Source organism: Apaloderma vittatum, unplaced genomic scaffold, assembly GCF_000703405.1.
Source record: "Apaloderma vittatum isolate BGI_N311 unplaced genomic scaffold, ASM70340v1 scaffold8922, whole genome shotgun sequence".
NCBI lineage: Eukaryota > Metazoa > Chordata > Aves > Trogoniformes > Trogonidae > Apaloderma > Apaloderma vittatum.
Genome location: NW_009703032.1, coordinates 1 through 17,205, shown reverse-complemented (window position 1 = coordinate 17,205; position 17,205 = coordinate 1). Strand labels below are relative to the sequence as shown.

Genomic DNA, 17,205 nt, shown 5'->3' with positions numbered 1-17,205 from the left:
TGTAGGTTTTCCACTCTCTTTATTTCCCTTCTTTATACCTCTTTGCTACATGGGATGACTGTTGACTGACATCTATTACTGGAATTCCCTCAGCTCCAGTCACAAAAAAGCCCTCTCAATAATTAGATTTCCTCTATTACACAAAAAAAAATGTGTAGAAAACATAAGATAATTGAGGCTAGGATTAACAATACATAAAAATGCAAGGATAAGCAGAGGACATGGCTTTTTAACTTTTACTTCGAGTCTGATACCAGTCCATGTTTACAGCCAGTGAACACCCCACTTTTCAAGCTGCAAATTTAACTTGGGATTCTTTCTTCACATCTTACAGCAAGGTGTCCTTTCTGAACACTGTTATGTGTACCTGGAGTAACTGAACACTGTTATGTGTACAGGGAGTTGCTTTGGAGCAACTATAGTGTTTAGTAAATAGGTTTAAATGAATGGTATCACAAAGGGCTCGGAAGTAAATGACTGTATTCCTCTGTCTTGTTAGCTTATAATGTTGCATGAAAACTACTGCCAGATCCCTTTCCAGATAGGATAAGCACATCTTTTATTTAAAAAAAAAAATACTTGGTGGACATAAAAAAAAAATTTAAAAAAAAGAAGAAAAGCCTTGTTGGAGACTTACAAACTTTCTGTAATTTACTATTCTTTCTTTAAAAGAGTACTATAACTAAAAATAATTGTGTAAATGCAGATGGCTACAACATGTATATTTATTTCTTATTTTCCACATTTAGTAGCTTTTCAGGTGTAGGGGCATTCTTTTTGGAAGCAGTTTTTATGTAAATTACCTTATTTGAAAAATTCTAAGAACTTTAACATTTTATTGTGATCTCATGTTTAAAATTTAGCCACACCTTTAATACCTCATTCAGAAATTCCTGTGAGCTTTTAAAGAATGCTATTAAAAGAGACTTTCCTAGTGCTTATTTAACTCTCGTGCCCTTCATCTTTGATTGTGGGTTTGTTTTGGTCTCCAAAGAGACCTGACCCTTAAAAAGTAGGTGTACCTAAAATAATATATATATTTTAGAGCCACAAAGATAATGAAAGGAGTAGAACATCTCCCTTATGAGGAAAGGCTGAAGGAGCTGGGTCTCTTTAGCATGGAGAAGAGGAGGCTGAGGAGTGACCTCATAAATGTTTATAAATATGTCAGGAGGACAGAGCTAGGCTCTTCTCAGTGATGTCCAATGACAGGACAAGGGGCAATGAATACAAGCTGGAACATAGGAGGTTCCACAGAAATATTAGAAAAAACTTTTTCCCTGTTAGGGTGACAGAGCACTGGCACAGGCTGCCCAGGGAGGTTGTGGAGTCTCCTTCTCTGGAGACTTTCAAAACCCTCTTGGATGCGTTCCTGTGTGACCTACTGTAGGTGATCCTGCTCTGGCAGGGAGGCTGGACTAGATGATCTTTTGAGATTCCTTCCAACCCCTGACATTCTGTGATTCTGTGATTTTCTAATGTTATATAAAATGAGGGAGGGAAAAGGAAAATAAAAGGTGGGTGGGGAGGTAATTTGGCAGCTGCAGTAGATCTCAGCCTCTTAGCTGTGTGAGGAATTGGGCTGTTCCATGGGAAGTTCGCCACTATCCTTCTGCTCTACACGCCGGCTTTATCCACCAAAGCTGGCAGGGTGTCGCAGATGACAAGTTTTCTGCTCTCATGACACCTGGGAGAGGAGAATTTTCATCAATCCCGGTCCTTTGGCAGCTCCATGAGAGGAGGCTGCAGAATGGAGGGAGCAGGGACGAGCTGTCTGTGTTGCCAAGGCTCTCCGGGTTTGGAAGTGGCAGGTTTAACCCTGCCTGGGACCCGGGCCAGGCCAGGGAGGAAGGGAATGCTGCTGGTCATTTCTGCCCTTGGGACATTATAAACAAAAATTATTTTTAATATTTTACATCAAGTTTGTAAAGTATTGATGCCTTTAGAGGTTTTTTTTTGCTAGTATGCTAATTTTGGAGAGTAAAGAAAGATTCTCGAAGTGCAGTGGCCTTGTGGAAGTGATTTGTTGATGCAGGCTGCAGTAACTGGACATGGTTAACACACAGAATTTACCACTAAAGGTAATTTGTAACCAAGCTCAGTTCACAAGCAGTTTGTGAGAAACAGATCCCTGGATTTTGTTGTTTGATCCCATCATTTTCTTGTTTACATTCTTCTTTTGATCTGGAAATTCAAAAAATGAGATGACTTTATTCCTCTTGGATGCTTTGAAATGGAAGAGGCTTTCGTCCTTAATTTTTTTAGATGCTGGAAAAATAGGATACAAACCTTTTCTTTCAGCTCAAGAAAGATGTGAGAGAAATTTCTTATTTTTTCTTTTCTCGTTTCTTCCCATTCCCCAGTATCATACTTCATCTCTTGCCACTACAGTTACTGAGTTTTCTAGGCAGTGAAAATTAACAAAATAATTTAATGCTGCCCCATAAGTTCTGAAAGATGGAGGATTGTCTTTGCCTTTGCCTTTTGGAGTCCCTGCAGCAATGCAGTGATGCTTCAAGGACTCTGTTCAGTTTTACTTTTTTCTGTTCAGAAAGCCTTAAAACAAAACCAAGACAGGCAATTCTACCAGTTTCATTGAATAGCATCAAGTCTTGTCTACATGATTAGGTGTATTTTCTTAGTAATCTTTCATAAAAACCTCAAATATATTTGCACATAAATGAGAAATTGTGTGCATGTGTACACATGTGTGTATATGTCCATATGAATAAATGTTGTTCTTAAAACCCAAAAGCCTCTTTTTTATTTTTTTCTTATATACTGAATAATTGCCTCCTGCTCTCAGGATGTAAGTTCCGTATTTCTGGAGAGCATAGGAAGCTGATAATGGGTTGGTAACATCCTGCAGTTCCATAGTTCCCCTAAAGGAGAAAGAAGAATTATAATTACCTATTCTATTCTGAGCAGGTGATTTTGAAAAGTGACCAAGCCATGGACCATTTCAAGAGAGGTATTGGAAAGGTTGAGATAGCGTTTTAATAGGCCTAATGCCATCTGCTTCAGCAACATGTAATGTTTTATCGTTGACGACTGTAGAGGAATGAGGCAGTCTATTTTGGTGGAATGGACAGATTTCTGTCCATCTGTGCTTGTATTGCAGCATGTCATTTGTACTTTAGATCTGCATAGCTCTAAGCCAAGATAGAAGCCACAGGAAGGTCAAGAGGTGGAGAAGCCTGTCAGCGTATTCTGTCTCTAATGATATGACAACTGCAAATTGGTGCTTCAGGCACAGCCTGGAGGCGGTCATTATGTTGGGCCTTGAAGCTCAGCTTTCTTTAATATTGTTCAGAGAAAAATGCTAACTTCAGATGTGACAGATTAGCCAAGAGTTTAACTGTTGTAGTTTCAAGTGAGATTCGTTCCTGTGTTTCTTCAAAAGAAAAAAGCCTAAAAAACAAAAAAAAAATCATTGTTAGAAAGTTGTGTATAGATTTGTATTATTGTTTTACCTGGAAAAAAAAAAATGGATGCTGCTTCTTTCCGATGGTTGAATTAGATACCTTTGCTCTTTTTCAAGCCTTTGTTTCTTCTCTGCATCCATGCATCTGCTATCTTGTCCTTATCTCTTTTTTCTTTTGAAATTTACTCAAAGCGATTGGGTTAATATTTTCATGAGGGTAGAGATTTGACCCTAACAGGTGACCTTAAGATTATACTGGTTTTTCTTTCTCTTACTAGTGCCTACCAGATTGTTGTTGAGGAGCTACACCCACACCGAACAAAGCGAGAAACGGGTGCCATGGAGTGCTACCAAATCCCTGTCACCTATCAGACCGCTCTTAGCGGAGGGTCACCATATTACTTTGCTGCTGAGCTGCCCCCAGGAAACCTGCCGGAACCAGCTCCCTTTACTGTGGGCGACAACAGGACTTACCAGGGTTTCTGGAACCCACCTCTGGCTCCTCGGAAAGGCTACAACATCTATTTCCAGGCCATGAGCAGCGTTGAGAAGGTAAGTGCCAACCGCACCTTTCTGCTGGAAGAAGTCAAAGACATGCCCGTGGTGATGATTAGGCCTGCCAGACTTGGATGTAGTTAGGCGTTGGCCGTGGCATGGCTGTAGTCCCTTCGGTGCTGTGACAGCATGCCATTCGCATTTCACACCGCCCTTGTATCATGGTAACTGCTTCTTGTCGAGAACTTAATACATCTCGTAGTAATCATCTGAGCAATGTAATGTCAGTGTTGTGACTCTGCCTCTTCAGTAAATAACATCCACAGTCCTTTCTTCAGTTCTGAGCACTTGCACATTTCAGAAGATTAAATTACTGCAGAATAAACAGAACGTGGCCTGCTCAGCCAGCTAATAAAACATTACAAATTTTTTGAGACTCTCACACTGAACATTAAATAAAAAGCAAAAGTAACCCCAGGCCCACAGCATGTTTACAAGAGCCTTTCTGAAAAGGTGTACTTCGGGCTTGCTCCACTGCTGTGCAGTACTACAAGTGTGTCTGTCACTCACCTTCATTACCTCCTTGGTGGTTCATTTTTAATTCTGTTGCTCAGTACTGCTGCTGGGTCTATGTGGAAGGAGGAAAAGTGCCAGGGAGAGAGGTTCCAGGTGGGAAGAGCAACTGTGACTCTGCAAGCCTCATGCTGTTGCTTTTGAATGCTTTTTACTCTCATAAATGAAAAGTGAGGGAGGGGGAAATGATCAGCAAGAAGGGAAAATGTGATAGATACCAAAGCTTCGGATACTTAGAAAAATTTTGATTTATAGTTCAGAATACTGAAGGAAATTGCAGTAATATCTCTATAGAAGTCTCCATACTAAGTGTCCAGGACAGCTAGGTTGATAGCCTCTGAGGCATCAGAAAGGAGCAGAAGCTGTGTTTACCCTTCTTTACGTTCTCTGTGGTGACTAAAGAAATCCCAGCTAACAGGCCGCCTTGTCTTGGAGCATTTTGAAGAAAATCTTGCCTTCTACCAATGGTTATGAAAATTGTATATGCATCAAGTCAGAATAAGGTCAAAGCAAAAGCTAATGAAACTACTGGAGCTGCTTGAGATCGGGATGCTTCTTCTGATGGAAGAGACCATTCCCTCCATTTACTTCTTGTCTGTAGACGTGTGAAGTCAACAAAGAAAAAAAAAGGTCACTGCTAGACATTCATCCATATTTCCCTCATCTGCTACAAATAATTCCATTTGCTTTCGTTGGCTTGCAGCAGGCTGAATTGTAAGGAAATTTATTTCGTTCCCCAATAAATAAATGGGAGGGAAAAGTAAAATAAAAATATTAAATACAGAAATAAATTTATATTTTGGGGTTTACATTTTGACAGATAAGCAGAAGATGAGGAAAGAACACAGTATTTTTTACTTCAACTTGATTTCAGTTTGTGAGAGCGTTTTAATCCTAAATTTTTTTTTTCTGGTATGATTTAAAACTTTGGATCAGATTTCTGTTCCTAGAGGGATTTGGAGGGAGGTTTGAGGGGGATTGCACTGCATTCAGCTGGGACAGAGATCTAATGGTTGTAAGATAACATCTGAGCTGCAGAATATTTAAACAGGTGCTTTACTACAAACTAGTGGGATCGCTGAATCAAGGTCAAGGGGAACCAAAGTATGCTTTGAAATACATGATGGGGTTGGGATGAGAGTTACTCTGTGATCCTCGCAGACATTTTGAACAAAAGTGAACAAGTTTACCCTGTAGCTGGGGAGAATGCTAATTAGGTAAGATTATATCAGTAAACCTTGTGAGGCTTTCATTTAGGTTGAAAAATCATCTTTATGGAACACTTATGGGAAGCCTCAACTTGCTGCTTTGGTCATTCTTTACAAGCTGTGTTTATAAAACAGCATCGATGTATTTTACCTGTTGCTGGGAATCTTCAGGAGGGGAGACATCCCAGGGGAATGTATTCAGGGATGGAGTGCTGGGAGATGCAGGACTAGAGGGATCATATTTTATAGAATGAAACTGTCATTATTATATTTTCTAATTACATGCTAATATTGTTTAGAGGGATCTAATACAGCAGCAGCTGCATCCTCTCACGCAACCTTATGCTATTTCAGTATGTTTGCTTTTAAAATGACTGCTCACATTACAACAAGGTCAGAAAACTCATTTATGGCTGACCCTCATCTGTTCAAGTTGTCCAAACTGTGCATAACCAAGTCATTTCTCTGTTTGGTTGTTTCGATTGCTGACCAAATTTCTGAGGGGGGGGTTTTTTGGGGGGCGCGGAAAGTAAAATACATATAAATTGTCTTTGCCTGTGCAACTTCTGAAGCACATCACTGTCAAATCACTCTCTTTCCTGGGCAGATTATGTAGGTTGTAGATTAACTGTGTTATATGTGAAGAGATACCTGTCCTGCTTCTGTGGTCATTCCATGCTCAGAATCATGAGGGAGGACATTGCTGATGTGTTTCAGGTGATGCTGTTCAGGACTGTCACATAAAGCAAGACCTAAGTTTGGAGACAGTGCTGAGCAAATATATCTTCTTCACTGCACAGTGCTGTTGGAGGTCAATACCCACATAAATTTTCTTCCACTGCCATAGGAATACAGAGAGAAAGGTGCATGATTGTCATAGGATTTGAATAATCTGAAATTTTGCTACATTTGGGGCTGTCTTGCACCTTTTTTTCCCTGTTGTTACCCTGGTAATACAGACAATTGGTTTGGGTTTTGTCTAGCTTTTGGAAAGGCAAAATCACCCAGCCTCCTTTGGTTGCTGAGCCCAGAGCCGCCTTGCTGGGTTGCCCCAGCTGATTAGCAGATCTAGCATGAAGTAATGGAGCAAGGAGGACAAGAAAAAGTAACCTGATCTGACTGTTCTTTTTACTTTTCCTTCCTCAACAGGAAACTAAAACTCAGTGTGTTCGAATAGCTACAAAAGGTAAGAGATTTGTCCCTCCATGCAAAATAGCTTTTTAAATGAATTGTGCCATTTCTATTAAATGTTTGAACCAAAGCCAGTGCTATCCCTCTATTTCAACCCACTTGATTGTCTTAAAATCTAATGGGCTACTGCTTTTTATTCTTTGATGTTGGGCCAAGAGAGTACTGTCCTAGCAATATGCAGAAGTTAGGCAAAATAAGCACTTCTTTTTTTTTTCCCCCTTGTCTGTGGTTTTCAAGTCTGCTTTTAGGCTACTGGAGCATTGCAGGCAGCAGATAGATGGAGACTAGAAAGCACGCGTGTTTAAACTGTCTGTTATACTAACAATTGTTTCCAAGCAGGGGTGGAAATAATTTTAATGAAGGACATGATAGTTAATTTTCCTAAGTAAGAGCTCTGAGTGTTAGCTAGACACAAGGGAGGGTTGATTTGAGGAAGGCTTATGTCTTTGATAGCAAGTGAAGCCCACGGCTAAGAGTGGCTGCGTAGCTGTGAGAATAAATCACATTGACCCCACATACAGTGGGTTAATCACATACTGCTCACTCAGAAATGCTGTTTCATCTTCAAATGAGAACTTAGTTGTTCTGCTTATTGTTATCTCTTGCTTTGACTGTATTTATAGCCATTCATTTTGCTTGCTTCATTGTGTCAACATGAGAATTTTGTGATAGACTCTGGCAGCATACACAAGAAAGGAGCTTACAAATGCTGAAAGAGTACTCTGCAGAGACCCAGCACTACTTGTATTGTCCCTTTCTAATTGCATATTGATACTCAGCATAAAAACAACTTTAGACATGTGCAAGCAGGCATTTAAAATACTGTGGTGGCACATCAGAACCATTTTTTTCAATTGCTTCTTTCAATTTAAAAGTTGTTCCAGTTGAAAGCTGGTGCTCCTAATGAGGTGGTAGCAACCAAATGCTTGTACTTCTCAAGACATGTTAATATTTTCATCAAGTTAAATAAGCTAATAAAAACAGGAAAGTAAAACTGTGAAAAGCACATCAGCATTATCTTTCTTCTGTTTACCTGGCAAGATTAGATGTTTGAATTAAACTATATCCGCATAAACAAACATATATGTACCACAAGCATGTATTGCTAGGATTTGAGTCAAGGGAAAGTCTTGAAAGGCTCAGAAATAACCTAAAATATTGCAAGACTCAGGAAAGGGAAAGCAGTGGTCTCTCTCATTGTAAATTTTATGAATAGTAATAACAAATTGAGGAAGGAATTCACCTGAATGCTGTGGAAATTATTTTCTACTTAACCATACGCCGTCCACGAATCTCAAGGAGATGTTCAAGGGACTAATAGTCGTGCTGGTGGTTGCTTTCATTCCTTCCTCTGCTGTTACAGGCACATTCACCCAGATGGGTGTAATCTGAAGGAACAGGGAATGGAGTAGCAGGTTTCTTACCATCGTGCCATAAATCCTGCCTTTGCCACTCTGGCTAAAGACAAGTTTTCCTGAAGTAGCTGCATTGCCTGATATGCCAGTAGTATACCCCTTGAGTGTGGAATAAAAAAAAAGAAAAACACAGCAAACATGTTTTTTCTGATTTTATTAGAATTAATAGATGTGAAAAGTTGGAGGAAGCAACATTAGAAGCAAATGCTCTCACTTGCTCTGAAGGAATGCATTTAGTAGGATATCAGTGCTTCAGAGTCACATACATTCATAACTCTCAAGCGAGTTACACCAGTATTCTAAATAATTTTTAAAAAGCTGATAGTGATTTTTTCCCCATATTTTCATTGTAAAAATAATTCCATGATTTGTTGTACTTGAAGAAAAATATACTTAATATATTAGTTTATGTATACGTTCATCTGGTTATGTTGATTTTTTTTGTGGTTTTTAAGTTTACTCACCTCACCTAATGCATCCCAGTAAATCTAACGTACCCTTTTAAAATCCAGCAAATTGTCTAAACTATGCATTCAGTTAAAAAAAAGTAATGTATAGGTCTGTGTTATGTCCTGTGGCTCAAAGCAGTCTACAGCTAGCCAAACTAAATTTTGTGTTGAACGTGTTGAAAAGGCATTAAAAATCATGAAAAGTTGAGGTGGAATGGGGTGGCAGGAAACAACAACATTAAAGGTGGGTGTAAAGGCAAGGCAAAATTTCACTGGTAGTGAAGTCTAGCATTACCAACACGGGTACTTTCTCATTTTTATGTCATTTAAGAGTCTGGTGTTACCTACTGTTTAGATTCACACCAATAAGATGTAAAGGTAAAAAAAATATGGTAGTAATATCATGGTTGGGTGCTGAAGAAGTTCACATCTTTGAAATTACAATCATGATAATTTAACTTTCTTAGATGTATTATTTCCCTGACTAATTTTTTGTTTGCCTGGGAAGTTGCCTATTAACATAATTTACATGTATTTTGATGCATAAGGAGTTTTTCAAGTATCATTTCCATGGGTTGCCTTCTACCTTTGAGAATTGATGGAATAGTTTGTTTATTGGTGTCAAACGAATGAAAGTCAGCAAATTTAAATTGAAGCACTTACACCTTTTCAGTCCATATATTTCAGGTGAAATGTTCTTGTGTGCTTCTGATAACAACATATTCTGAAGTGTGAACTCACCTGAAGGGTGATGTCAAATCATGGCTAATTATGTTGCCGCTCTTTGGTGCTTCATGAAAAAATGTTTATAGAGCAAACTGAGAGACTTACTAGTTAGTATCTGGTGTATTAAAATACACCGAGTTAATTTTCAATGGAAGAAAATACTGGAGCAGCACCAGATTAAGAAGTAGTCTCCTGAGCAGTTCCTGTGTACTTGCAGCTGGAGGATGAATGCCAGAGTGATTCTTTGATGCCCCTGATTTAGCGTAATAGTAGGATTCCCCTTTTATCTGGACACCTATTTCCACAAAGCTTGTAAGCATTCAATGACTTTGTGACTTTTGCCCTTCTGCAGATTGGACTGAACTGGCCAAGAGAGTCCTAAGTTATTAGATGTGGCAAAAGAGTATGAAATTTGCACACGTGTGTACAGTCTGTTCATATAATCTCTGATCCTTGAGGAAACCAGGTTAAAAGTAACTCCCTGTAACGCAGGTGGGGGGTAGGACATACCTAAAGCACAATTTCCATTACATCTCTAGCTGGAAAATGTATATGCTGTGGCCATTTTAATTCCTTGGATACTTGTAGCCAGTACTGCCTTCCTCTGTCAGCCTGAATTCTCTTCCCATTTGGATCCTCTTAACAACAAGTGATCAGCATCAATTCCTTAAAAAAAAATAAAAATAGAGAAACAAAAAAAAAAAACCCACCAGTTAATTGTTCTCTGCCTTTTTATTTTTCTGGTTTCTCACACATAGAACTGAAGAAGGAGAAAAACAACCTTGTTTTCTGAAGTGCAGAGAAAGGAACAGAGACTGAGATATTATTTCTGATATTCATTAAGAACAGAAAGATGGAATTATGCTAGGAAACACATTTTTTTTAAAAAAAAAAAACAACGCTTGCATTTTTGCGTATAATTTCATAAAAAAAGTTCTCAAACTTCCTAAAACTCATTTGGTAAGGCAGAGTTCAACCAATCCATAACATGCTTATAGCGCAATGAGTACATCCTAACTGAACTTGCCCAACCAAAGTATTGCTAGAGGGGTGAATAAAAGGCTCGTGATTCCCATAACATGCACTTCAGAGTAAAAACTGATGACCGATCAATCACATCTTGGAGTTGAGTTTTTCACTTAACATTTCATTTTACAGTCTAAAATATTATCGACTTCTAAGGGGATGAAACCAGATTACCATGGTCGGAGAAGAGTGATGCTTCAAATTATTTAGCATGTAAATAGACATTTAAGAGGACAGAAGGGACAGCAGAGCTGTTTATAAGTGAAGAGTATATGAAGTTGACATTTCTGACCGTCTTTAGGCTGCCAAGTTTGTGACTACCACTAATTTTCCTGTATTCCTTTGTTTTGATTAGAGGACTAGGGAAAAATATTGAAAATTTAATTAGAAGAAATCTACCGTGGCAATAAATAAAGAAATGATGGGCCTGGCAGTTCTATCCCAGAGTAGCTGAAAAGAATAAATGAAGTCCAAGGTTCCCAACTCTGCATTTAAAACATGAACTTTTTCACCTCCAAAATTATTTTCCCTTGTGGTTTTCATTTGTATTATTAGTCCAGGCAGTGCAGAAGTTCTCTATCTCTATTCACGTTTCGTTCATACAGATGGATGAAAATTCCATTTGAGATGATGCGCATCTGGAAGTAATTGTGAAATAGCAGAAAATGACTTTTTAATCTGATTTGAGGAATAAAAAGGTCTGGGTGGTAACATTTCAGCTGCAAGTGTGCATTTAGTCGACCATCATTATTGCTCTGAATTCATTCCCACAGCAGTTGGGGATTGATCCAAAGGCCTTTGATGTCAATGGGAGTCCTTCCACTGACATTAATGTGCTTTGGATTAGGTCTTTAGAAGTCATAAATCTGTCTAGACCATAATTATTTCCTTGAAATTGTTCCTGATGATGTTTCTGCTCTTAGGGAAATTTGTGAAAGTCACATCACCTCCTGTAGCAGGATGCTCAAATATGTCTGTTACTGATTAATGCGCAAATGAGGAAAGATGTCAGATGCTAAATGTATATGGAGCAAAGCTTCTCTAACTGTTGTTTTTATGTTTGGATCAATGCTCCCACAATGACTTTCAGCTGCACCATGATAATAAGCACTAGAGACCTAAGTGGCAATATAAATTTAGAGAAGAATGCAGATGTTGTCTAAGTCACATTTTTCTTTTCACTCATTCATAGGAAAAAAGCTATTAATATGTTTAAACTTCAGTGGTCTTTGCATAATGTCTTTTATCTCACAAAGAGGAAATTTTAACTATCTTGCTGAGCTTTCCAAAGACGGAAACTGAATACTAGCATGGCATATTTTCCTCTTTCATATGTGACATTGCAGTAGCTCACCAAGCAACCACATCTGCCAGTTCTGATAAGTGATGCCTTTAGTTGTAAATAAGAAATTCAATGATCCTTTGATGGAATACTTGATGATGGTTATAAAAGAAGCAGTAAACTAAGACACATCTCCAGATTTCCAGACACAAAACCTATAATATGGGTATTTTCATATATGTGCAGACAGTAACAAAATCATAGAGTTCAATTACCAAAATTTAATTTGAGTAAAAGGACTTTAATGTAACAACAGCATTTATTAGGTGAAGCTACCTGATTGAGACAACAATTTTCAGATAATATTTCCTGGGGTTTTTTTATAAGGCACCAAAGAGAACATTTCTAAGAAATAAGGATTCTTTCTGAGGATAAAAGCAAAAAACTGTAAATGACTTTAAGGTTTTTTATCCTTATGACATTGCTGCATCTGAATCATTTATTTTAACCGTATTTGAGAATAATTATGATAAGAAGTATTTTCTAGTTTCTGGAACCTTTTCCAAGAATTTATCACTGTGTTTTGAAATAATACTTGACTGCTTTTGATCAGAAAAGTTTCATGGATGAGTAAGTCTGGTAAATGCAATTAATAAATTTAATAGCTTTACTAGCAAACTTTATTTTTAAATATATTGCTTAGTGAATAAGTATTGCATGCAAAAACTTTTATTAAATTTAGTTTGGTTTTGAAAGCTAACTTCCTTTTAAATCATTAATTTTTTTAAGAGGAAACATTAGTTATACATTTCAGTACTTTTATAAAATCAACTATTAGAATGAAGCAATTTTTACTCCAAAGATATAATAAATATTAGCTTTCATTGATTTTGAAATGTTTTGGTATTTCGTTTTGGCCTAGATACTTAACAAATTAATTTGTGCAGGTGCCCTAAGCAGACTGAAATCTTAGGCACCTTAAAGGTTTCCTCAGATATAAGAATTCAGGTAGAGGATTCAAGTTTATATTTAAATATTAGAGAATGGATCTTGATACATTCCCTGCTCCAAGTGAAGAATCAACATCTTAGCATATATGCTCTTTTAGCAGGTGCCTGTTTTCTTAGGTCTCTTCAGCTATTATGAATAGTATTTCATTAATCAGATTGTGGACATTGAATATTTTTGCACCCATTGTTATAGAATATCAAGACATAAAGGGAGAAACCCATTAGACTTCTAATTGCAATAGAAAATCCTTGATTCCATCTATAATAGGTATGCAGTTAAAATGACCATTTAAAACTACTCTTTGCTAATAGTGCAGAGGGTTTGGTTGTTTCTTTTAGCACTCTTATTTTTCTGTTCTTTCATCATTTCTTGCTTGCCTCTTCTTAGGTCTTTACCTTCTTTATGTCACTCTATGTCACTTCATGTGTTTAGGGAAGGTAAACTCTGCCATCACCTGACAGGTCTGGGCTCATTAGCCCCTTTTCGCACAGACAGCCTGTGTCCACTTTCATTTTATATTGTAATTAACTGTACCATTGGGCGAAATGGCTCCTTGCAGTGCCTGGGGTTGACGAGTGTGTGAGGTAGAAGAGACAGACTTTGCTGCCTCTCAGAAATATGTCACAGGAATTTCACGTGTACGTTTGGCCCAGGAGCGACAGGAGTTTGGCTTGTCTGTGCCGCAGCAGAGATTTAGAATGGCCCCTCTGAGCGCTGTTTCACCTTTTCAGAGGAGGAAAGGAGTGTCTTGGAATTATTGTGTTTACATCCAATTAGTAGTCTTCAGCCAGAATGATACTTTCTCCACATTAGCGAGCATGTCAACACTGACAGCCCAAAGTAGGTTTTACTGTACCCATCACTGGCATATAAGTTGAATTCTCTACCCAATAGAGCAATCAATTACTGATGCTAGAGATAGGCCTACATACAGGTACCTTATCACCATTGTAAGTGCCACAACAGAAACTAGTTCGAACTGACAAGGTCAAAAATCAGATGTGCTTGAAACTGGTTCCATGAAATGGTGCGTTAGATTGGGAGATTTTAGTATACCCACATTTATTGGAAAGTCCCATATTGTTTTGGAAGTGGTAACAGAAATTCAAATGGCGCTGCTGTGATGATGAGATGCTCCGAGCCCTAGCTGGTCATCACTGTCCCCTAGTTCTGATGTGCTGTCTTTACAGAAGACATTGTGGATGCATTCAGTGTTGAAATAGTAGCAGCTCCTTCCTACACCACAGCTTAGCACTGGGGAAGTAAAAATAATTTCTGTGGCAGATTGATGATATGATCGTTAATGAGTTGATGTCGGTAGATGACATAAGCCAACACAGATAGAAAATCAAATTCTTAGAAAGCACGTATGGCTGGTGGTCACAGAGCTGGTGCAAAAAGTGCCTGTCGGCAGCTCATTGCTATCTCTGTTAAACGACTGATCTCACTCAGATGTGCCAAACTAAACAAACTTAACATAGTGAAAATTATTTTAAATGTTTCCTAGGTTAGAACAACTGCACAAGCAGTTCTGAAAACAGGGTAGAAATGATAGTACGTGCTGCACTAGCGGTGAAGGGCAAGGGGAGGTAGTCTTCACCATCTTTAGGTGCAGCTGAAAGGTTTCAAGGTGGTGTTTAAAACTGGTTGAAGAAATTGAATCTCAAAGTCAAAGCTGCTTCAGTCCAACTACAAAAAACAAATGTAAAATGTTACATCAATGCACAACACCTTAGCACAGAGGTGATAATCTTTGCAATTATCTATCTTTGTATCAAGAGCTACTTAACAACAAAGTATTTTTGAATAATAGAAAAAATATTTTTAAGCAATAAAAAAGATGCTCCCCTGGACAGGAAGAACAAGCTGGACTTTATCTCAGGAAAGAATGATGCCTAAAGACCATAGAAGAATTCCAGCAACATCTAAATCACAAATGTGCTTGCTGATTTTTATAAAAAATATTTATGGCCCTAAAATCAGCATCACTGTGTTTCTCTGTATCTAAGTGAACACTTTTAACTAAATGAAAAGAAGTTCTACCTCATCATGAACATCACAAGGGTTTACTGAACTGCTTGCGTGTCATTTCTGACAGAGTGCTAAGTGAAGTTCTACAGCCAGTCATCTAGAAACAAGGAGCAGCATTGCCAAGAGTAGTAGCACTTCCTAAACACTGTCAAATGTGTTGCAGAGCAAGTCAGTATGGTTGATTTGCACTACCGCCAAATTACTCAAACACAGAAATTGATGCTTTGCCAACTGTGTAAGGAGACAATGGCTCTGAAGTTCAACAGTGCACACTGCTTTCTTATCTCATGGTGAGTTGTGTGCTAACCATAAGATCCTGACAAGAAAGTGTGCAGATGAACCTCAGCATGGGACAATTTTCCTAGAAATTGTGTGATTATCGCACATCTGTCTGTCAGAGCAAGAAACAATTACAGACATGGTTAAAGCGATTTTTGTAGACAGGTAAATTCAAAGCATAGGTAACAGAATTATGCCTCTGTGTGTGGTTTTCAATGCTGTCAACTTTGAAAGTGTATGGAGGCTTTTGTGCAAATTTAGCAGTCTGGAAGGGCCTGTAAATATTCTCTGTGCTTCACAGTGAAGTGGTGATGAAGGTTCTTGATCAGGATGGACTTCCAGAACCCTTTACTGTCAAAAAGAGGTCACGGAACAAATTGCATCCTTTGCCACTTCCGATTAACATTTGCTTTGTTGAGTCAACAGGAAAGGTAACCACAGTCAATACCATATAGATGCCAGAATATTTAGCCTGAACATTCAATCAGAGGTCCCATATCTGCTGACTCGTGTTACTTGCTCTTTGCTGATGACTGAGTATTGGTTATTCACACATATGTAAGCAGGCTACATATTGTTGACTGTTTCAGCCCCTCTGCCAAGTGGTTTGGCCAGGCCATTAGCACAGAGCAAAAAGAGGTCCAGCTCTAACCTTGCTGTGTTGGAAAATACCCTGAGGCAGTAGTCTGTGCTAACAATACACTACTGAAATTTGTGAGAAGGGCAGTGCTACTTCAGCAGCATACTGTTTTTCAAAACACCATAGTTAATAGGAAAGTCACTCAGGGAATAGCAAAAGCTAACATAGTATTTAGGACATTAAAGCAGCATGTCTAAAATAGGAGACATCTGGTAAACATCTATTATGCATTAGTTTCTACCACTTTTTGTATGGCTACAAAACTTGGACTGTTTATGGTCTCCGCATCGAGTATCCAAACCATTTCCAATGCACTGCTTTCACGCTCTTACTGCCATAAAACGGCAGGATGTTACTCTCCTAAGTTGCTGCACTCCTGAATGGATGTCACGCTGTCAGCACTGAAGCAAGGTTACAGGATGTCCAGTTATGCCAGACCTAGTTCTCATGTTGGACAACAGATTGCCCAGAGCAGCTGAAATGCAGAGAAAAGCTCAGAAGTAGCGTAATGAGGTGGTTAATGGGCAAGTTTAAGGCAAATCCTCAGTTACGAGTCATCAGTTTCACAGTGTGGGAAATTACAGCTGAAGATTTTCTGCTCTGGCAAAGGATAGGTACTTACACCATCATAACATGCAAATAAAATCAGAGTGGTGCTATTTGACAGAAGTGAATATGGCAGAGAAACAGAATATATCTATATGCTTCACAGCATCATGAAAATGGGCCTCTTTCTGGGACAATAAGACCAAGTCCTTATGGACTGATGGGAAATAGGCATCATAATCGCGCTCTTTCCATCCCTGATGCTACTGTATTTCTGACTTTGCAATTTCAAAGAGCTGCTTACAGAAGATGTAAATCTTTTTTTTTGTGGACGCTGGAACAGGTTGCCCAGACAGGTGGTAGAAGCTCCATCCCTGGAAGCATTTGTTAAAGATGTTGCTGCTCATTGCAGGGTGGACTAGATGACCTTTAAAGGTCCCTTCCAACCCAAAGCATTCTATGATATGAAGGTACACTTATTAAAACATTTTCTGATTGTAGATCTTATTGTTGAGACTGTTAGATATTGACAAGAAAACCAAATAGTTGACTGTTTGCTGGAACTGTTGAAAGAGTCATAGAACACTGAATCGTAGAATGATTTTGACTGGAAGAGACCTTCAAGATCGTCAAGTCCAACCTTTTCCTAGCCCTTTCAACACCACTAAACCATGTCCTTCAAGGCAACATCTACCCTTCTCTTAAACACCTCCAGGGTTGTGACCCAATCCCCTCCCGGGGCAGCCTATTCCAGTGCCTGACAACCTCTCAGTAAAGAAATTCTTCCTCATATCCAACCTGAACCTCCTCTGGCACAACTTAAGGCCATTTCCCTTTATCTTGTAACTCTCAACTAGGGAGAACAGACTAGCTCCTCCTCGCTACAGCCTCCTTTCAAGTAGTTGTAGA

At 38.6% G+C, this 17,205-nt stretch overlaps 1 protein-coding gene across 1 annotated transcript in view; it reads left to right on the top strand.

The window, feature by feature from the left end:
- The window catches only part of LOC104270182 (receptor-type tyrosine-protein phosphatase kappa-like), a gene marked incomplete at its 3' end in the record, with an annotated part of 29,743 nt that extends 22,857 nt beyond the window's left edge, over positions 1–6,886 (top strand). Inside the window, exons 6-7 of the mRNA XM_009864457.1 lie at positions 3,703–3,976; positions 6,850–6,886. Of these exons, the coding sequence (XP_009862759.1) occupies positions 3,703–3,976; positions 6,850–6,886 (311 nt within the window). The remainder of the gene's footprint in view (positions 1–3,702; positions 3,977–6,849) is intronic.
- Positions 6,887–17,205: the final 10,319 nt, after the last annotated feature.